The sequence below is a fragment of the Cervus canadensis genome, chromosome 25 (assembly GCF_019320065.1).
Source record: "Cervus canadensis isolate Bull #8, Minnesota chromosome 25, ASM1932006v1, whole genome shotgun sequence".
Classification (NCBI taxonomy): Eukaryota; Metazoa; Chordata; class Mammalia; order Artiodactyla; family Cervidae; genus Cervus; species Cervus canadensis.
Genome location: NC_057410.1, coordinates 42,085,370 through 42,108,853, shown reverse-complemented (window position 1 = coordinate 42,108,853; position 23,484 = coordinate 42,085,370). Strand labels below are relative to the sequence as shown.

The window sequence follows — 23,484 nt, the reverse complement described above, 5'->3', positions numbered from 1 at the left end:
ACAAAGATGCTACCTACTAACACCTTGGGGGTTAGGATTACAACATTCAGACCATTTCACCCAAGTTGTATTATATTTCATTATGTTTCTAGAAAGAAATTAATACTACAGTTAAAAGCTATACAAGAATGATAAGATGCTTCACATTATTAGGATAATTAAATCAATCCAAGAATTATGGCATGGCCAGACTCCAAAGTTTGGAGAATATACATAAAGGAATCTGCTTGGTGTCATGCCAGGCACATACGTATCTATTAATGCTAGTATTCTTATTATTGAGGTTCAGTCTCAAATATTTGCATTTTTGACCCAGTTGTAGGTGCTTTTATGTATGTTTTGTCACTCCAAGAATCTTAACACTGGGAAAAAATAACATTATGCCTGTTTTACAGAGCAGAATTTAAGATATCAAGAGTGTAAGTGATGTATTGAAGGCCCTATGCCTAGTAAGGGTCTGAACCTTGTCTGACCTCCAGCCCATGATATGTTTATGGCCTTATGCTTTAAAAAATTCACTCTAACTAAATGTAAGTCTGTTGGGTCCACAAAGGTGACACAGACTCAGAATGCTGAGATTTTGGTGGAGTGCTGGTGGAGATACTCATGGAGCTCTTATAATCACCTACTTGAAAACCTCAAGAAGGGCAGCTCAGTCACCAAGATAGTGAAAGAGCTGGATAGGAGCAGATGGAGGGAGGGGCTCATGTAGAGAGAGAGTGAAAAGACAGGAGGAAAGGCCCCAGCCCCCACCCTGTGCAGGTTTATTCATGCTATGTCATTTATTCCTTCTGATAACACAGTGAGGTTATCCCTGTTTAAAAAGTGAAGAACCAGAGACTCGCAACCAGAGAATCTTGAATATAACAAGGTGACCTTTCTCCAGTGCTAAAAATAGTACTTCATGCAAAGAAGGTGGCCAGTCAATATTTTATTTAACAAAAGAATGACTAAAGAAGGATAGACTGGTTTTCTGTTAGTTTTACTCTTTCCTTTTCTTTTCTCTGCTTCCAATTTTTGCATAGAGATAGAAGGAAATGGCAACCCACTCTAGTATTCTTGCCTGGAGAATCCCAGGGACAGGGGAGTCTGGTGGGCTGCCGTCTATGGGGTTGCACAGAGTTGGACACGACTGAAGTGACTTAGCAGAGAGCAGAGGGAATCTACTTTTTTAAAAATAATTTCTGACTAGATCTTGTTCTGCTAAGAGAAAGTGGACTAAGTTCATGCCTTAGTCCATTAAGACTACTGTAATATCGTGCTTACAAACAACACAAATTTATTCCTCACAGTTCTGAAAGCCAAAAGTCCCAAGATCATGCTCAGCTTGATTCAGTGTCTGGGGCCCGCTTCCTTGTTTATAGCCATGTTCTGTCTAGTTCTCCTGTGGTAGAAGGGACAAGGGAGCTCTCTGGGGTCTCTTTTATGAGTGCAGTACTCCCATTCATGAGGACCCCACACTACAACATAAGCACCTCTTAAAGACTCTACCTCTGCATAGCATCACTTTAGGGGTTAGGCTTTCAACATATGAAAAGGAAGAAGGCATAGACTTTCAGACTGTAGCAACAATTTACATATATTCTTTTGAAGATTTTATATAGGACTCAAAAAGTCATAAAAACAAGAAGTTGAGAACTGAAGTTTTGGATTAGGACATATAAAGTGCATTGGATTTTGGATGGTGGGTCAAGGATTTTGGAATGAGGCACACCCGGCCCTACTGTAGATTACTTCCTTGAGTGTGCTTTCTGCTAGCTTCTTTGCCCCTCAAATTCTTAATCTGGACATGATTTTTACTGCCTCAAATGAGGGGTCATTTATAATTTCATAAAATAGCTAGCATGTAATAAATGCTCATTTGTTGTTTGGCTGCTCAGTCGTGTCCAACCAACTCTTTGCAGGCTCATGGACTGCAGCCCACCAGATTTCCCTGTCTTTCACCATCTCCTAGAGCTTACTCAAACTCATGTCCATTGAGTCAGTGATGCCATCCAACCATCTCATCCTCTCTTGTCCCCTTCTCCTCCTGCCTTCTATCTTTGCCATCATCAGGGTCTTTTCCAACCAGTCAGCTCTTCCCATCAGGTGGCCAAAGTATCAGAGCTTCAGCTTCAGCATCAGTCTTTCCAATGAATATTCAGGGTTGATTTCCTTTGGGATTGACTGGTTTGATCTCCTTGCTCTCCAAGGGTCTCTCAAAAGTCTTCTCCAACACTACATTTCAAAAGCATCAATTCTTTGGCACTTAGCCTTCTTTATGGTCCAACTTTCACATCCGTACATGATTGCTGGGAAGACCATGAATTTGACTATGTGGACCTTTGTCAGCAAAGTAATCTCTGCTTTCTATTACACTGTCTTGGTTTCTCATAGCTTTTCTTCCAAGGAGCAAGTGTCTTTTAATTTTATGGCTGCAGTCACCATCTGCAGTGATTTTGGAACCCAAGAAAATAAAGTCTGTCACTGTTTCCATTGTTTCCCCATCTATTTGCCATGAAGTGACGGGACTGGCTGCCATGATCTTAGTTTTTTGAATGTTGAGTTTTAAGCCAGCTTTTTCACTCTGCCATTTCACCTTCATCAAGAGACTGTTTAGTTCCTCTTTGCTTTCTGCCATAAGGGTGGTGTCGTCTGTGTATCTGAGGTTATTGATATTTCTTCCTGCAATCTTGATTCCAGCTTGTGCTTCATTTAGCCCAGCATTTCGCATGATGTACTCTGCACATAAGTTAAATGCTGAGTAAATTATAATAATCTTAAAATTATAGTGAAAACCATACTAATATCCTGGAGAATGAATGAATTGTATAGAACAATTTTTTAATGAAGTATATAAATAAGGGACAGAAGTTAGGGGAAGGGGAGATAGAATAAAGATGTAGGAATTAAGAAAAAGAAGAAATCATTACCTGTCAGCATGCAGATGGAAAGACCAGACACAAAGGGAATAATTGCTTGTAAGAAGAAGAAGGATTATAAGTGACAAGCAATTAGGAACAAGAGAAGAGTTGGGGAGGAGAGAGAGAGAGAAGGAGGGAGGAAGGGAGGCTGTCCTCCCAGTCTTAGCGATTTCATTCAGTGACTGAATGTACTTGGGAGCTTGTTTGCAGTCTGCCTCTGCTTAAGTGAGACGGCTGTTCCCAAAGTGTCTGCATCCTGCCCTTGACTCCTCCGTGCCCCTGTGGACACATTTGTAAGTGAATATCTCCCAGAAGCCCTCAGGAATTTTGTGGAGCACAGTGAAAATACTGAGCTCTTCTTAAGCAGAGGATGTAAGCTCCTTGACCACTTCTCTCCAGTCTCATTACCACCCACCTTAACTTAGTCTCAGAGGCATGTTCCTTTCTGGAGTGACTTCAGTGTCTGCCTTTGAGTCCTGCATATGTCTTATCTCCTTCCTTACAGCTCCCATGTCTCAGATTATACAACATACTAGAACAAAATGTGACTACTTCTGCCTGTCTTTAATTAGGTTTACCCCTCATCTAGTTATGGCTTTGTCCTCATCTTTAGGTGATGAAACTCAGACTGTTTGAAGTCTTAGCCTGAACGTCTTGTCCTTGATGGAGCATACTTGATCCCTATTGAATCTCTTTATTACCTAAATCTATAATGGGATCGGTTGCTTCCCCACTCCATGCCCCCATACCACTCCTCCCCTTTCTCTGATCTCTTCAATTCCTCCCTGGACCCCCCCTTCTCCTTCTTTGTCCCCTCTAATTCCCACTCTCCATCTGATAGTCCTCATAACTCTCTCGGTTTCATAGCCCTTCTGAAAAGAGTCAGGGGAGAAATAAAAGCAATAAAGCAGCACTGGCCTTCCTGGCCTCCTTTCTGGGTGAGCACAGAGCCCTAGCCTGCTAACCGTCTGATCTCCTTTGCCCTGGACACCTTTTGTGCCACCTGTCCAATTCAGGCCAGATTCTTGGCCACATGGTCATGTAGGGACAGATCCAGGGCCTTCCAGCCTGAAGCTGAACTGTCCAGATTGATCTCCTGGGTGTCCTTTTCCTTGTTTTCTTGGCCCACCTGTTTTCTTATCCAGTAACTGTCACAGTTATTACTCTGGCTCTGTCTCAGTAAACCAGAGCTTTTATTAACTCAGACTGCCAAAGCACAAAAACATGAAGCAGCAAAACTGGACGTGAAGGGAGAGAGAGATTGCTGTGAAGACTGAGGGCAAACGTCACTCAGACAGTCATCAAACCTCCCTTCAGAGAAGCGAAAGAGAAGAGTCTCCTCTCTCATTTTACTTCTCCCAGGCATAATGAGCACATGTTAACAAGTAGCCTTTCTTCAGTAGAATCTCTTTCCAAAAGCTAGTCTAAATCTTGTGCATTTGGTTATTACCCACCCATCTTATCAGGACTTCACTACTCACCTCCTCAGTTAGAAATAGCACAGAAAGTGCTCACTGACCTCTGCTCAACTTCACTGAATCGTCTTATAATTAGATGTCATAACCATTATTACACGTCAAAACCAGTCAGCCCAAATACTTCCACAGTCCCTTTTATTCTTCTTCCAGTCATCTGACACTTTGGGAAGAGCCCTCAGGTATAGATAAATGCTTCTGGATGCTAGTAATAGACAATAAAGGACGGAAATGGTATGGACCTAATGGAAGCAGAAGACATTAGGAAAAAGTGGCGTGAATACACTGAAGAACTGTACAAAAAAGATCTTCACGACCCAGATGATCACGATGGTGTGATCACTCATCTAGAGCCAGACATCTTGGAATGCGAAGTCAAGTGGGACTTAAGAATCATCACTACGGACAAAGCTAGTGGAGGTGATGGAATTCCAGTTGAGCTATTTCAGATCCTCAAAGATGATGCTTTAAAGTGCTGCACACAATATGCCAGCAAGTTTGGAAAACTCAGCAGTAGCCACAGGACTGGAAAAGGTCAGTTTTCCTTCCAATCCTAAAGAAAGGCAATGCCAAAGAATGCTCAAACGACTGCACAATTGCACTCATCTTACACACTAGCAAAGTAATGCTCAAATTCTCCAAGCCAGGCTTCAGTAATACATGGAACATGAACTTCCAGATGTTCAAGCTGATTTTAGAAAAGGCAGAGGAACCAGAGATCAAATTGCCAACATGTGTTGGATCATCAAAAAACCAAGAGAGTTCCAGAAAAACATCTACTTCTGCTTTATTGACTATGTCAAAACCTTTGACTGTGTGGACCACAAAAAACTCTGGTAAATTCTCCAAGAGATGGGAATACCAGACCACTTAACCTGCCTCTTGAGAAATCTGTATGCAGGTCAAGAAGCAACAGTTAGAACTGGACATGGGACAACAGACTGGTTCCAAATAGGGAAAGGAGTACATCAAGGTTGTATATTGTCACCCTGCTTATTTGACTTATACGCAGAGTACATCATGAGAAATGCTGGACTAGATGAAGCACAAGCTGGAATCAAGATTGCTTGGAGAAATATCAATAACCTCAGATATGCAGATGACACCACCCTTATGGCAGAAAGTGAAGAACTAAGGAAAGAGCCTCTTGATGGAAGTGAAAGAGGAGGGTGAAAAAGTTGGCTTAAAGCTCAGTGTTCAGAAAACTAAGATCATGGCATCTGGTCCCATCACTTCATGGCAAATAGATGGGGAAACAGTGGAAACAGTGACAGACTTTAGTTTTGGGGACTCCAAAATCACTGCTGATGGTAACTGCAGCCGTGAAATTAAAAGATGCTTACCACTTGGAAGAAAAGTTATGACCAACCTAGACGGCATATTAAAAAGCAGAGACATTACCTTGCCAACAACTTTCCATCTAATCAAGGCTGTGGTTTTTCCAGTGGTCATGTATGAACTATAAGGAAAGCTGAGCACCATAGAATTGATGCTTTTGAACTGTGGTGTTGGAGAAGACTCTTGAGAGTCCCTTGGACTGCAAGGAGATCCAATCAGTCCATCCTAGAGGAAGTCAGTCCTGAATATTCTTTGAAAGGACTGATGTTGAAGCTGAAACTCCAATACTTTGGCCACCTGATGTGAAGAACTGATTCATTGCAAAAGACCCTGATGCTGGGAAAGATTGAAGGTGGGAGGAGAGGGGGACAATGGAGGATGAGATGCTGGATGGCATCACCGACTCAATGGACATGAACTTGAGTAAACTCTGGGAGTTGGTGATGGACATGGAGTCCTGGTATGTTGCAGTCCATGTGGTCACAAAGAGTCGGACATGACTGAGCAAATGAACTGAACTGAACACTTACCTTGTGCAGTTTATCTATATTTAAATTTGATTATAAGTTGAGCAAAGCCAAGCAATTCACCTCCATCTAGAAATGATGCAGTTTGCTTGTGGTACCTTGCACAACTCCCTTTTCAAATTTATATACATTTTATAGTTAAACTACCTTCATAATCTCCCTTTTCCTCTGCTAGATGGAAACTGTTCCAAAAATAAATGTTGCATTTATCTTCTTATCCCCATATCTTGGGTTGGATACTTTAAACTTCAACTTGTTATTTTCACAAATGGTTGGAATTATTTCACAGTACAATAGAATATAATAAATTTTAGACACCTTTCGTAGTTTGAACTTTTCTGAAATTAAATATCTTTGAAGGTATTAATATAACTGATGTCTGGATCACTTATATTCCAAGGGAAATTCAAAGGTCTGAAATCAGGCCACCATGTTGCTCAAGTACAAGAGGCACATTCACAGAGACTAGTTGTGAATGGCACGCTTGTGTATTGTGCACGTGTGACCATTCACTGCAGCCTTGCCTAAGGTCACTGTGAGGTGAAGGCTATGAATAGGCAAGCACCTGATGACCTGGGCTGGCTAGATTTTAACTTGGTCTGGAAGAAGAAGCAGTTAGCCGCATAGAGCTATGACTCGGCTAATTCAGTCCTGCTATTGAGTATGTATTTAGTAAATCCCCACTGTGTGCCAGGAATCAAGAGTGAACCACTCTAATATCTGGGGTAGAGCATTCCAGGAGGAGAGAATGGAAAAAGACCCTGGTGAAGGGGTCTTTGTTACTCTGATGTGTTAGATGACCAGCAGGAGCCTACTGTAGATTCAGTGAACAAGAGGGAGAGAAGTGGAAAACAAAGGAGACGAGGTCGGAGAAGCGATGTGAAGGTTGAGGGTAGAACTCCATGTTGGTCACATCGGGCAGGATAGTCCAGTGTGATGACTTTCAATTTCCTGAGCCAACTGTGGAATGACAGGACCCCTGACTGCTTGTTGAGAGTAGCCTGTAGAATCAGGGGCAGAAGTGTAGAGACCCATAGGGAAGTTACTGCTGGTATCCAGGGGAGAGGGTGGTTTGAGACAGGGTGGCATCGGAAGTAAGACAGTTCTAGATATATTCTGATAATCTGATGTCCTCTCTGAGGGGACTATTTTAACAAAAATTCTCTGTTCTACCTAAAGATTTTCATTTGCCTTTAACCATTTTTAAAGGCTATGTATGAGTGATTTTTCCTCAAGAGAATTGGATTATCATATCACTTATTACTAATTGTTTTAGTTCCTTAATTTAGTTGCACTGATCATAAGACTGAGTTTTTCATAATATTTTTAGTGAGAAATGACAGTCCCAACTAATCATGGGAGTTTAAATGCAGAACATCTGGAAAGCGGTGTTTGAACCTACAGCTTAAGGCCAGCTTACAGTTTTATGGGTTTCTACCTTTCAGACAGCTTTTTAAATCCAGGAATTAATGAAAGATTGATCTTCACAGGCTTGTCATATTGATATGTTGGTAAAAATCTACAAAGTAGTTAAATTGTTCAGTGAGACAATTGTCTAGAGAAGAAGCAGCATACCTCTAATGCTGAAATAGTTGAATTCAAAACTCTCAACTGCTTTCCCCTTCCTCCTGTGAGGCTACTTACACTCTGGGCCTCTAGAGAAAGCTTTCTCTTTTTATATCCTCTTCTGCCTTTCCCTGCTCAATGTATTTTTTGTTTTATAACTCATCTTTTTTTTTTTTGTCTTTCTCCCTTTAATTGGATACTAGGAAATAAGATGATTGTAATTAACTTGGGTAAGACAAATTACAAACCAAAGAAATAATGATAAGGTATGGTAGCACAGTACACCCAGAGAACAAAATGTATTTTACTTAAATTTTTGTGGTTTCTTTATTTGAAATTCTACTCAATTATCAAGCGCAAAAATGTGTTTGCTGTATGTGAAAGAGAAGTGATTTCTCAGAGATCTAGCCTGTTAATGAGGAATAAAGCTCTTAAATCTCCTCATTTTGAGTTTGAGAGAGTAAACTTACATGTAGTATTTCTTATTCATATACATATGTATTTCTAGCTGTACATGTATGCAGAACCTGGTCGTTATGCCTGTGACGTGAGGGAGGGCATGTCTCATGCCGTTGATTTCCAGAAGAGCTCAGTCTTACTGGTAGCTAACCTCAGACAGGAGTCCAGGGTATCGTGCAAAACATTCATTTTCTTGTTCCCATAAGACAGCTGGCTCTTAAGCTATGGGCCCTGTACTGGCAGCATCCGTTTTCTGTAGGAACTTCTTAAAAATGCAAATCATAGGCTCTGCCCTAGACCCACTGCATCTGAAATTTTAGGAACAGGACCTAGCTCTCTGTTTTATCAAATCCTCAAAGTGAGTGTGATACGTCCTAAAACTGGAGAAGCACTGAGAAAGGCAGTCTTTCAGGCCTTGCAGATCTGCCAGTGTGGATGGGCTCCCCAGAGGGACTGCCCCCTCAAGTTTTCTTCCTTTCTGTTCTATCTCCCTTCACTCCCCGCAGTGTCCTGACTCAGTCCTGTCTCAGAAGGAAAGTGAAAGTGTTAGCCATTCAGTTGTGTCAGACTCTTTGAGAGTCCATGGACTGTAGCCCCCCAGGCTCCTCTGTCCATGGGATTCTCCAGGCAAGAATACTGGAGTGGGTAGCATTCCCTTCTCCAGAGGATCTTCCCAACCCAGGGATCGATTCTGGATCTCCCGTGCTGCAGGCAGATTCTTTACCATCTGAGCCACCAGGGAAGCCTCAATCCCAGAGCCCCAGTAGGAGATCCAGCTCACCAAGCTTCAGGATCTGGCTCAGTCTTGGTGGGCTCAGTGGTCAACCTTTGTAATCTTCAGTGAAGAGTACTTCTGGCTCACTTGCTAGTACTGATCACTTCTTCTAACCTTGATTCAGTGCTTTATTATGTAAAACAGTTCACCTCCCAGTAGTAATCAAGACAAGAGGATTAAGATCACCAGCCTGTCACATGTGCTATAAGTGGGGCAGTCATGGTGGAACAATTCTGGTTTATCACCCCTTGTTCCAATACAGTTAACAATACCATTCCCTTTTACTCTTGTAAGTGCTCTAGTTTAGACTGGTAAATTATATTACAGTGAACTTAAACAGTAGGCAATTCTAACACTACTGGAAAGTGATCAAAGAAGGCTTCGCCAAATAGGAAGTGTTTTAGGAAAGGAGGAGTGTTTAGGAAGGAAGTGAAACATGTCCTATTATGCTAGGTGGGCAAGACAGGCAGCCTGGAGATTGGGGCGGGACAAGGCAGAGAAACTGTAGAGGCTGGGAGTTGAGGGCCAAATAAGGATGTGAAGCAGCAGGTTGCACTAAGGGAAGCAGGGTAGTTCAGCGTCTGGAGCTGGGCTGTGGTGGGAGCAATAACAGAAGAAGCTAGTAGGAGAGGAGCTATTAAGGTAGCCTTTTAGGAGTAAGAGCAAATTTTGTTATTCCCCAATAACATATCAATTTGGGATCTTTGGATAATTATGTAGAGGAAACCTAGCATGTCTTTACTTCTTTATTTATGTTGGTTCTGTGTATCTGAAATGCTTTTTGCTCTATTTTTCCATCAATTGTGAGCTCTATTTCAAGCAACTGATTACTGTATAACACAGTATAATAATAATGTATCAATATTTTCGACTTTGCTTCAGATTTTCAACTTCACTTAAAGAACACCACATGATTCACATTGCCTAATGTTTTATAACTTTATCGTAGCAGAACACTAACTAGACTATTGAGATCTATGACTTATTGAGAACAGAATGGAGGGAATTAGACAGATACTACAAAGTCTATGTTCTGTGGCAAAGCTTACCTAAACTGTAAGGAAATGTTTTAAAATATTTTAAAAATTGCCTATTTGATTTTACATAACTAGTTAGTTACTCTTTTTTTGTTGTTGATGAACATCAGAGATACGTTCAGCATTAGTAGAACTTGAAAGGCTTTGCCCTGGTCATTGCATATCAACTGTCCTTCTAGGTCATTGAGTATCATTGTCTTCATCACCTTGACTTCTTGTCACTGTCCCTCTGTTTCTGCATGGACAGTATAGATTTCATTTTTTTCCCCCAGAACTAATATATCTCCTTTTCCTTTTACCATCTGGAATAATAAGATAACCTTCAGTATTCCATTAATTGTTGCATTTCCCTTCTATTCATACAGAATACATTTTCAGAATTAATAACTGTCTGGAAAGGAAAAAGAATAATTAATAAATTCCTACATTATCCTTTGTTTAAATATCACATAAGTAATTAGTATATTTATTAATACATTTAGTTAGGTAAATAGGCCTTGAAGATAGGTAGCAATTAATATTATGTTCTAATTTTTAATCTGTAAGAAGCATAACTAACTGAAAAATGAGTTTAGCTTGGTATCCTGTACCAAGGCATATGTGCAGAGATATTAATATTCAGTATGCTGCAGATTGTCTATTTTTTGTCCTACTTTATTAAAACCTCATATACTTTAAATTGAATCTCATTTCAACATGTCTGTAGAGTTAATGTCTACATGAATTCCTTAAGTAATACATTTTTCTATGTATCAACATAACTACTTACAACTCTGTTTTCTTAATAGTTTTCTGATCCCCAAATTATGTTTGTTTTGGGAGATGAAAAAGGTGCCAAATGTTATGTGAAAAACTAAGAAAGTGATATAAAACATTTTGTAGAAACAACTAAAGGACCTCCAACTCCTGTCAAAAAGTAGGATTAAAAGCCTAGGCCTGGCTTTACTCTCCACTCTTTACCAGTTGAAGTTTAGAAGCCGGGCTTAAGTAAAGCAGTGGCTGTGGTTGATTATAAAACCTTAAAGTGGAAAGTTTCCTCTGTATTTTAAGAACTGCCTTTTAGATCAGAAGATGATTTGTAATATTTACTAGTTAAGCAGTAAGCAAAGAATTTACCATTTTTAAAGTTTTTCAGTTTCTTTGTATGCCTTAGGACTTGTAAATCATTTTTCCAGCAATATTTCATAGTGTGAAAGTCTTGAACTCTAAGAAAACAGGAATCTCAAAACAAACAAAAATAATAAAATTAAACAACTCTATAAACCTGTCAATTGCCTGGGTAGTTTTTGTATACCTCTGTCCTCCCTTGATTTGATTTTCATTTGATTATCTGTATCAGATAAGGTTTAACATCATTACTTTTGCTGCTAATAAATCCTGACCTAGAAAGCAGCCTGATCTCTCTGTTTGCATACTTACAGCCTTAAAATTGGTCCCAACTTTTTTCGCCTTTCTTTGCCTTTACAATATGATTTTGGGGTAGCATCATACAACAGTTCTTGAGAGAGAGTTTTGAAGAATTGTGTGGCTTTATCTGCAATAATTTTGACCTTGCAAAGCTGACCTGAAAGTAATCTCAAAAATGTGAATTTGTGAATATTCTTTTGTGTTTAGTAGTCAATCTATAAGATAATCCTAAGCCAACCTTTCTATGTTCTTTCAATAATTTTAGTGTTACTTAGATAAGGAAATAAATGTGTCTTAATGTGGGTAGTACTGTGCATAGGCATCAGAGACAAAAGCTGCTTTAAAGGACCAATAATTAAAATCAACTCATTATCATGTATCTTTTTTTCCTACAAAGCAACTCTCACCTTAGAGTCTCAGAGGTTTATAGCTAATAATTAAATTTTACACTAGTGATGCAACATAGTGATTATAGTGACTTACATAGGTGAAACAACTAATGTTTAAACCAGTTGATGAGTGGCTTACTGAAATATATTGCACCTGAGCTATAGATTTAGCGGAACTAACATAGTGCCTTAATCCCTACTTTGACCATCAGAAAACTAAAACCTTCCCAGAAATTTTTTTGTTTTGTTACACTTAAAATATATATATATATATATATATTTTACATATTTGTAACATACCTTTAAATTTGTTCATTTTATTTCTTCAATAGTCTGTGGAGGATTTTTAAGAAAAAAAATGTGTTAATGTAACAGATTTGGTGCACTACAATGTTCTGCAATTAAGGGAAAGGCATATAAAATATGCCTGAATAATGAGCACGTGGATGTGCGGCACACATAAATCTTAGCTTTGTATCACCTTTACCACAGTTCTTAGAGTTTTCTCTATAGCAGCTTTAGTTGTTTCACAGGATTATTATTTTCTAGGTTGCAGCTCACTTGACTTCATGCTTTGCAGGTCAGTTTCTTCTGGAGGAAGCCCGCCTCATAGAAGCAGCTGAGATGGCGAAAAAGGCAGCTGAGCTGGACAGCACCGAGTTCGATGTTGTCTTCAATGCTGCCCACATGCTCAGGTATGGTTTTTCCTAGTGTGCCTGTAAGGACTAACACTATAGCTTTAAACCTATTCAATTAATCTAATTTAATCAATTATACTAATTTCCCTTTTTGTAAGTACCACCTTACACTACATTCAAAAATGAATTATGCTGCTTAATCATGTTAAAATCAGTTGGGTCTGTTTAATTCATTATGATTTATGTGCCCAGTATATAGAGTATATAAGAGTTTAGGATTCTCTGAAAATTATTTGAGACCCTTTTCCATTAAAAAATTATTGTCCATAAAATAAAAAAGGAAAACTGCAAAATTGAAATTAATAATTGTCTAATTAAATGTCTCCAAGACAGAACATGTGTCAATTAGTCAACTGCATCTCAGTATTTGTGTTTTGTGTTAATTATTTTGAATGTAGCACATGAATACATTTATTATGCTTGATAGTAGAGAGGATTATCAAATATAAATATTCTGAAGGCCTATCAAATTCAAAGATGGCCCTATAATTAACTTTGTTGTTACGTGTTGAAGTAGTATGTTTTTAAATCTATTTATGCATCTCTTCTCAGAAAGATTGTTTTGGAGACTAATTACAATAATTCAAAACAATTAAAAGTCATATGAACAGTTTTTGTGTCAATATAAAATGAAAGTGAATGCATTAAAGGAGGATGTTTTTAAGAAACTCAAATGATTTATACAGTTGTTCAAAAAGCACTATTTATTGTATTAGCCATGTATACACCCCTTCTCAGGTGTGGTTACTTGAAATCCACTCTAAAAATCTCCATGAAGATGCTTCCTTAGGTAACATTCCCACTATGGCTCAGAGCCTGGCTTCTGGGAAGTTTCTGATTACATGGATTACTCTTACCTGGGAAGAAGAATAACAGAGAATTGGTCCACCTTTGGATGATTTTAAAAGATGGACTTTTGAGAAAAATTGAGGAACATTTAAAAATAAAAATTTTTTGAGATGATTGTAGATTTGCATGCAGTTAAGAAACAACACAGAGAGATCCCTATACAATTTATCCACTTTCCCCAATGGTGATATCTAGTAGAACTATCATACAGTATCAAAACCGGTATTTTGACATTGATACTAATCTACTGGTTTCCCCAGTTTTACTTATACCATTGTGTGTATCTGTGTGTATTTAGTTTTGTGCACTTTTATTACACGTATCAGTTTGTGTATCCATCATTTCAGTCAAATTACAGACGATTTCGATCACCACAAGCATCCTGTCCTTTTATAATCACATATCCACCAGGAACCAATATTTAAAGCAAGCTTTATAAATTACTTTGAGATTTTATTTATAATTTGATATTATTAATGTAACTATATCTTAGTGGTTTCCTCCTTGGCTTTTAATAAATTTTTAATAAGAAATTCAAAGTCTGAGAGGAAAAAATACTGTGAGGTTTCAGTTGAATACCCTCATTTCACATTAATGCTTAGCATTCCTAAAGCAGATACTTTCAAAGAGAAATCATGATTCAATAAACTATTGGTATATTTTAAAAATAAATTGTAACCAGTTTGCAAGAACCTTCAATGGAAGGATAATTTTTTTAAAAGACAAGTTTAATGTGCATGACAAGGTCAGGTGCTGTGATGGGAAGGGGACTTTTTGTTCTTCATGAATAAAACACTATGCTTTTAGTCACAGTAAACCATTTACAAGAATGTGCATGCACAAGTTTCTAGATGCTAATTCATCTTAATCATAATAGATACTTTCATCAACAAGACATTTTGCTACATATTAAATCAATATCTGAAATTCAAGGTCTACCAATGTTCGTTATAAGAACAATTACAAAAAAGGTCCTTGTTAAATATATCACTCGTAATTTTTCCTTAGTTACTGTAGTGCTAGAAACCAGTGGAAAGTTTTGTAATACATTGGCAGCATGGAAATTCTTAGGATTTATTTTTCAAAACCTTCTCTCTGGCTTTCTGCAGCATTCATTCCTTATCAAGTGGCATTCAGTCAGTGCCTTTCTATCGTGATTGCAAGAATGACCACCGCAGCCTGCCCATATCCTATTCAACTTGGTGGCAGCTCCTATGAATGTTTTTGCTTATTTTTTCAGCTCTGTCAAATTCAAGTGTTTCTTGAATGCTTACTGTGCAAGCTGAACACCAACCTCTTCCCTTATTAATCAAGAACATTTAGAGGTTTTCTGAAAAATAATAAGAAAGGCTAATGATTTTCCCTTGAATGCAGCCTTATCAAAATGGTTAGCTGTCAAGATTTTGCTTATTCAGTGTTGCATCTAATATTTCCCTTGGTGATGCCACATTGTGGTAAATTGAGTTTGATGTCAATTTTTCCTCAAGAACTCTGTTCTTTCATAAGATATATAGGAGACAGAATTGCAAGGTTTGGTGATGAGTTGGATGTGAGGGAAAGGGCAGAAGTCCCCCTGGCTGTGTCTTGAATTAATGGTTGACCTAAGATCCAAAATCAGCAATTTAGGAAATGTTAAAGTTCAAGACAAGATTTGAAGCATCCTCATTTAACTTCCTTTTCCTAGGCTTTTTCCCAGTGAGTTGACCCAAGGAATCTATTAATAGACAAAAAGCTGCTCATCACAAAAGCCAAAAAAGAAAAGAGGAAAAAAAAAATTATTCCCCCAGAAGAAACTAGATTGGAAGAGCCCATCAAGGGGAAAATCTTTATCTTATTCAGACCTTAAAGAGGCTAGAAATTTGCAAAATTTCTAACAGACTCATTTTAATTCTCAATAATAGATGAAGATCTTTTTCTGTAGAATTAGAACATTTCTAGTTAACCCACTCCAGTATTCTTGCCTGGAGAATCCCATGGACAGAGGAGCCTGGCAGGCTACAGTCCATGGAGTTGCAAGAGTCGGACATGACTTAGCAACTAAACCACCACCACCAATTTCTATTGTCAAGGTGATTCACAAGAGCACTATGTGGTATGGAAGTATTAATGCTGCTCACCAAATATATTTGGGCTTCTGACTTCAAGAAACATAACAGGACTGCACTTGCTTGACTTCTCCCAAGTTGAAGGTCTCCCTGGGTCTTTTTGGGTCACTGAATGTGTGTGAATGTGATATATGTTACTTTCAAGCCAAAGTTGTAGGAGTCAGTGGAAATAGATCCTGAAATAATCAGTGGGAGACAAACCTCCCTTCTCACCTGCATTAGATAGGTTGAATGAGTGCAAAACAAATTTTATCCCTTCACTGAGATTTAGGATCTGTCTATTATTGAAGTGTAATCTAATCTGTCTGAACTGAATATATCTGTGAAAATTAAATAGGTCGAATAGAGGGATCATGTAACATCAGAAAAATTTACTCAGTGATTAATAGGATCTCTGAGTTTATAATTACAGTGGAGGCAATGTAAAATTCATAGATAATTTAAACAGAAATTATAGATATTTTCCCAGTACTTACTGAAAAACACTAAAGATATGAAAATGATGGCTGAAAGTATAAAAGATTGGAGGATAGAATGATAATGGTATATACACAGTAGTTTTATATATACATATATATACATATAATTATGTATAGCATACAGCTGTGTACATATAGTTATTTATACACGTATATAGGCAGTGTTTATATACTACTATATACATGTAACATGTATACATGTACACATGTAATATGTGATACTTTTGTCTATGTGTGTAATAAATATGTGTGTGTAATTATATGCTATTATATATGGCACAAAAATGAAAAAGTGTAGTGCTAGTCTCTCAGTTGTGTCCAACTCTTTGCCACTCCATAGATTGTAGCCCCCCAGGGTCCTCAGTCCACAGAATTCTCCAGGCAAAAATACCAGAGTGGATAACCATTCCTTTCTCCAGGGGATATTCCCACCCCAGGGACTGAACCTGGGGCTCCTGCATTGCAGGCAGATATTTTATCATCTGAGGGACCAGAGAAGCCCATATATGGCATATATACACATATAATTGTATTTGTTTTATAGATGTTAATGTAAACAGAAAATTTTTGAAGGAGAACCTAGAGCAGGTAAACAATTATCAGCAGATAGAGAAAATTTCCAAGATAGGATGAAGGTCTTTAATCATCATATTAAAAGTCAAATTAATGAAAAGAGATCTACTCGAGTCTAATCTAACTATTTTTAGTTGCTCACTAAAGAATCCACTCTTGCCAGTTTAAACAGAAACAGGATTTATTGTAGAGAATTCTGCAGTCCACAGGCTCTTCTGACAGGACTGAGAGTACTCTACATAACCAGAAATAATTTCTACCGCCTGACTTTCCTTGTAGCACAGCAGATTTTAGAATCCAGAGCTCTGTCATCATCACCCACAAGGAACCAAGAAGAGCAAGCACCACATTCATGAGGTGATTCTTCTGGGTGCAGCTGCCCCTCCCCCCAGCCCCTCACCCCCAGCCCATTATGCTTGCTTCTGACTTTGACTCTCATGAGTTTGCATCTGATTGATGGAACTTGAGTTTTGTGCTGATACTTTGGCTGGAAGAAAGCTGGAAGATGAGGGACTTTCTGGCTTTTGCCTTGTTTGGGAAGACAGGATCCACATTTTGGCTAATTACTAAATATATTTCCAGGAAGAGTGATCACAGATGTTGAAGGCCTCACATAATATTAGAACGTTGACTACACGTGTTGACAGTTTTAGTACTTCAAATAAAATGGAAAAGGAAAAAGTACTGGATGTTTCCAGATGAGAGCATTAAAAAAAAGAGCAGATTGGTTATCATCAAAGGAAAATATCAAAGGAATTTAAAATACTAAAACTTAGTAGAGTTATGTCTATAGAGTTGTGAGAGGAAAGTATTGAATCAATTATTCTGTTAGAAGCATCTTGTATAAATGGATTTATTCAGTGTTCTCCCAGAACTGGAAGCTTGAAAGCACACAAGGATATTTGACACCTGAGAGGAAGGATTGAGATGCTGAAAACAAATTTAACTTATTCCCAGCATTCATGGGCTGGGATGAAACGCTTTTTTTTTTTTTTCTTTTTCTTTTTTTAATCCACTTATAGGGTAATGAAGGAACAAAAGTAGCATTTATTCAAATACCCCCTGTCTACCTGCACCATATTTTACATTTTATGTGTCACCTTCTTAATTATAATTGCACATATATGAAGAAGATATTTATATTCCCATTTTACAGATGAAGATGCTGAGGCTCAATGTTAGTTATTTCACACGGTTGGTAAAGCTGGGATTTATGCTTAGCATATTCTGGCCAAGTTTAATACTGTTGTCACTGTGTCCCATTGGCTCCCTCACATCTTTATAACTGAGCAATTACCTAGAAGCTGTGACTCCTGAATTTACTGATGGAAAAAGGATTTACAGGGAGTAACAGATTTTTAAGTATGTCAATCCTAAATAGTAAGATCCTTCCAATATTATTAAATTACCCTATATGATAAATTTTAGAAAGTAGATTTATAGTCATAGGAGAGTGATCTCAAGTTTGTACTTGGAGATGTTAAGTTTTTAGACATATCATCTTAGGATAGTGTCATACTGCTGAGATAACTGCAGTTTCCTTTTTTCCAGGTCTAAGGGTCCAAGTTGTCACTGCTTCCTAAGTAGTAAGAAAGGCAAAACTGTACCAACAGGTTCCCAATGTTTCCCTAATTTTTAGAGAGCAGAGTGAATATTTGAGAAAAAAATTGTTATCTTTTGGTTTTTATTCTCAAATAATTTTACTGGAAGTGACATAAAATTGAAGTTCTTAAGGGATGAAGGAACAAAGTCAGATTATTTCTCAGAGCAGATTATGTATACAAACACACACACACACATGCACACATATGTTGGATGTTGGAAATATCTCCAAGGCCCTCTGGGTCATATGCTTTCTTCTTTAATACTTAGCAAATTATCAAAGACCACTTGAAAAGTTACTGGATTTTCCATTTATGAATTGTACTTTTCTGACCAATTTTGGTCAGGAAGGGCTTGTTTCAAGTAGGTCATAATGGGTTGTAAGGTCTTTAAAGCAAAGGGGCGTGACAGGGGACTCCCCTGCTGGTCCAGTGGTTAAGACCATGCTTCCATTGCAGAGTTCACAGGTTCAATCTGTGTTCAGGGAACTGCGATCCCACATGCTTCACAGCCAAAAAGTAAAAAAAAAAAAAAAAAGTTAATAAATAGGGCCAAGAAATTAAAAAAAAAAAAAAAAAAAACTGTTAAAAGAGGCATGGCAGATGAGGTTGAAGGAAGGTAGGCATCTTCCTACTTCATGCCTTGCAGACATTAATGTATGTGTGAATCATGAATCACCAGAGATCTTGTTACACCACATGTTCTAGTTTAGGATGTGTAGGTGGTACCTTTACCCTTCCAAAGAAAGTCCCAGGTAATGCTTATGACGTTGGTTCTTGGACCTCTCCTATAAGGAAGTTCTAGCTTGCCTTTCCTTTTGTCGTCTCTCTCAACCCAGTCTCTCCACCCAAGCATTACACCTTGAATATAAGTATTATATGGGAATATTATAGTGGACATTACCAATACACATTTCCTCATTTCCTCTCTTTTTATTGTGTAATCTTTACAGATACAGGCTTAACCTGTCCTAAGCAGCACTGAAAGATTTGAGGCCATTAAAGAATGGGCTGACACTCTTATGGGACATCAAGAAATGTCTAACTTTAAGGAATTATTTTGTAAAACTAAAACATCAGCAAAGTCTTTTCTTCTGTTACAGCTACATTTCCGCTTTGCTTCTCTCTCCTTGATGTTTAGCATTGAGATGGATGCCTACTGACCATGAGGCCACTTTTCGTTTCTTGACTGAGAGTTTTCATTGAGAATCCTTGATGATCATTAACAGTTAATTCTAGGAGTTTCATTGCAAGGATTTTTTTTCTGCTCCATTATTTTTACATATATGTGACTCTGATTTTGCTATTTTAAGATTTTCCATACATTTTTATGTCCTTGTTTATTTCAGTTATACATCTATTCCTACCATACATTGATCAACTAGAATTAAAATGTGGCTCTGCTTCGAGTAACTTAAAGTTAAATGTAAGTTTAGCAAGTTGGCACAAACCCAGGAAACCTCAGCTATTGTTTCACTCTACTTTCATGATACAGGGAACAAACAGCTCTCTAGTTTAAAAAAAAAAAAAATGCTCATAATTTATTCTTGAACATGATCACCAAGACTTTAATAAAATATTGTCTTTTATATGAGTCAAATAGTGATTATCATCCACATTAAATAATTTCAATTCAAAATTGGCAATTCACAAGCATTAATAATTGTAGTTGAAGAGAGTCTTCAAAATGCTCCTTCTTGAGTTTTTATTTTCTCTATTCTCAGAGAAGTCATTTTAAATTTACCAACTTTCACAGAATACATAAAAATGTAGGTAATTGTAAATAATTCTTTAATTAGATTCTCCTCAAACATTTTACAGGATATGTTAAGTTGCTGTTTCATAACGTAATTGATCCCCAGATTTCTTTTACACATCTTATCTTGTCAGAATATTGAGTCCTAAACCTGTTCTAAAAGACACTTTTCCGTCATAAAATAATATCAGAGGAGAATTAATAAAACGAAATTTATTTCTTTGTTTTTAGCATATAAGCTTCATAGTCCCTTGTGCAAAAATAGAATTCCATAGTAATCAAATGATGACATTTATTTGTGACTTTTGTTACTATCTGTTTAAATTCCGAGCTTGTCTTTTCACTGACAGCAGAAAAACTGAATCTAAAGACCAAAAATACAATTAGCCCAATCCAGTGATTTCTTCAGAAGTCAAGGTTTACTTCATAGTAGAGTTTACAAATACCATCTGGCTTTTTCTGCTTCCTATCTTTTCTGGCCCCAAGAGGCCACAGGTAATATGCAGAGAAAGAGGGCCTTGCATATATGATGGGCAGGAGTTAATAATAAGAAGGAGCCTCTGTATGAGCCTGCAGTTGATGTCTGTTGTTGGCATAGTGATTAACTCTTTATTCTCTAGATAAGGGACATAACGTACTTCCTGGTGGCTCGGTGGTAGAGAATCCACCTGCCAAGGCAGGAGACTCAGGAGACGGGGGTTCAGTCCCTGGGTGGGGAATATCCCTTGGAGGAGGAAATGACAACTCACTCCAGTATTCTTACCTGAAAAATTCCATGGACAGAAGAGTTTGGTGGGCTGCTCTCCATGGGGTCACAAAGAGTTGGACAGATCTGAGCACACATGCCCAGGAAACGTAATGCTGCCTCAAGGTAACATGTTAGTTGAGGACAGTCACCCATCTGGACTTAGTGTACTTTCTTGGTAAGAGTAATTTTTCTTCCTCACTATCTCATTCCTGGCTTTTTAAAATGTACTATGACCAGAGTACACGGGTGTCTGCATATGGCCTGGGAGATCTCTTGGCAGAGCCAACTGCTTTCCCCTTTACACATTCTACTTGGACATAACGGGAAACTTAGGGTTCCGTTTTCTGTCTAATTGTGATCTCACACACCCCTGCCGCCAGAAATAGGAGATCGTGAGGGTAAGAAAGTGAGTATCCAAACACTGTTCTTGCTTTTTCTCATTCCCTAGTTCCTTGCCTTTCCCCCGAGTTCCTCTTCTTCCCCCATTTTTGGGAGAGGGTGAGGTTCATAGTGCAAAACATATCATGCATTTCACCATTCTCAAACTGTCCTTTGCTCAGCTGGGTCTGGTGAAGTTTACTTCTAATCAATTTGGGGGTTAGGGTCACGCAGGAAGTAAAACCTGTCATTGCAAATGTTCTCCATATTTTCATTGTTTCCAATTTCATTTCTTACATGTAAATCATTGCTTTTAAATCATAATAATCAAATAACATGTTTTTTTCCTTTCTTAGTATTTGATGTGGGAACTGCTGTGATCATCTGCCACAGAACAGTGTATCACATGTCCTTCTGATATATCTGATGCTTACAGAGATATCTACCTGGTCTTGTGGTTCAGATATTTTGCTTTCGAGTCCTTGATTTCGAGTTCAACCATTTACCAGCTGTGTTAACTTGGGGGATGTCAACTTCTCTAAACCTAATTTTAATCATCTTTGAAATGTGATTAATAATAGCAGTCAGTTCATGGTACTGATGTAACTGGCAAATGCAGTAATCAATTCATGGAATTTTATAAATGATAGAGAATTTAGTGTCCCAGAAAAGGAATAGTGAACAAAGAAAAAATATGGGTGTACAGGAAAAATATATTTTATCAGCTTCTTTAAATAGTTTGATCCCAGTAATCCTGGGAACCTGAGTCCTGTAATCAGTCTTTAACACCAGTGGTTAAGTTTCTAGACAATATTTACTAGAATCCCCTAAGCAATTAGCAGAATATTGCTAATTTCCTCCGTTTTCAAATGTTGATTAATGATTCAATCATTTTAGCAATTAAGATTTATTAAGTACTCCCTGGATGCTTCTTTCAGAGGGGAGTATGCAGTATAGTTTACGCCTTAAAGTAGACACCTCATTAGTTTTCTTTGTAGAGAGTATAGCAAGCATACACGTGAAGATTGAGTGGATAGAGCTGATACACTGTTTTACCCACAGTTTTACATGTGTTGCCATAAATGCCTGATAACTAGTCAGTAAAAGCCATTTAATATTAGAAGCAAAGTCCAAGAGTCAACATTAATTTTCACAATTATATAGCAAATATAATAAACTTCACTATTTATATTTTTTATTAAATGCAATATCATTAATTCTACTTCTGGATTAATAGACTAAGTCATCTAAACTAGATTTTTCCTTTGAGAATTCAAAAGACTGAAGACAGGGAAGGCTTGATAGACTGATAACCCTTTTAGGGGGAGAAACCTTTTTTCAGTTGCATCGATTATTATTTTAAAGGCATTTTACCCGATGAATTCCTTAGTTCCACTTTTGATCCTTATCTCCCTCATGACTTTGAATGTCCATAAGATGAATATTAATGATAGCCATACTTTCTATATTTGACATACACTGGTTTATCTTGCTTCAAAGTGACCTACTTTGTAGTATTAAGTTACTCTAATTTCCTACCTCCATGCCTTTTATTTTGCTCTGGAGAAAACCTTTCCAGGGCATGACCTAATGAATTCTGGTTCAAATTTCCAAATGAATCTGAACCAAAGTGATCTTATAATTTGGTTGAGGGAACCTTCATTAAATATCCTAGTGAGAGAATTTTTACAGTTTCATACCAGACTAAAACACTTTTCTTGACATATTGAAATTGAACTTCAATGTTTATGAGAATATAAATTGCAGCAGCACATTGTAACATGTCATGAGTCCAGTAGAGTCTTAAGTCAAGGGTTTTTACTTTCTCATAACCCTATTAAAAATAGCAATGTTTCTAATTATTTTTCCTTTAAAAATTAGAAAAATATGTCCTGCTCTCTGGAGAAATGTTGTCTTCACTTATTCCTATAATTTTTATGGTTGCTTGGTATATGTCTTTATAGTTTTTATGTGGCCTGACCAAAGTGCAAATTCAATTTTATAGTTAATGCCCAGTTTGCCTTCTCTTTTAAAGAGAGTAGTAGCTTTCTAGTTGAAAAGGCTAATTTTTGTTTCTTCTCTTTATTCCTGGTCTCTTTGCAATCTTCTTATCTCAAAAGTGTCTTCATGTCACAGTTTCAAGAGAACACTCCATTTAATTGCAGGACCTCAAGGCATTAACTACTATTGTTCATGTTATAACTGTGCTGTACATATATCTAAAGCTGAATTTGTCTTTTTTCTATAGTGTTTCTTTTCTGCCCCACAAATGTGTTCACCAGACTACTGTGCGACCTGCAAGAGCTTCTAACTCTTATTATCTACTATTCTGGAAGGTTTTCTGAAAGCAGCATGGCATGATCATAAAATGTATTATTTTCTGTTTGTTTGTTTTTAATATTTTATTTATTTATTTGACTG

General features: G+C 37.6%; 1 protein-coding gene across 2 annotated transcripts in view; it reads left to right on the top strand.

Annotated features, from left to right (window-relative positions):
• The window catches only part of TMTC2 (transmembrane O-mannosyltransferase targeting cadherins 2), a 389,698-nt gene that overhangs the window by 313,249 nt on the left and 52,965 nt on the right, over positions 1-23,484 (top strand). For both annotated transcript variants that reach the window (XM_043447075.1, XM_043447076.1), the window contains one exon: positions 12,457-12,571. In XM_043447075.1, the coding sequence (XP_043303010.1) occupies positions 12,457-12,571 (115 nt within the window). The remainder of the gene's footprint in view (positions 1-12,456; positions 12,572-23,484) is intronic.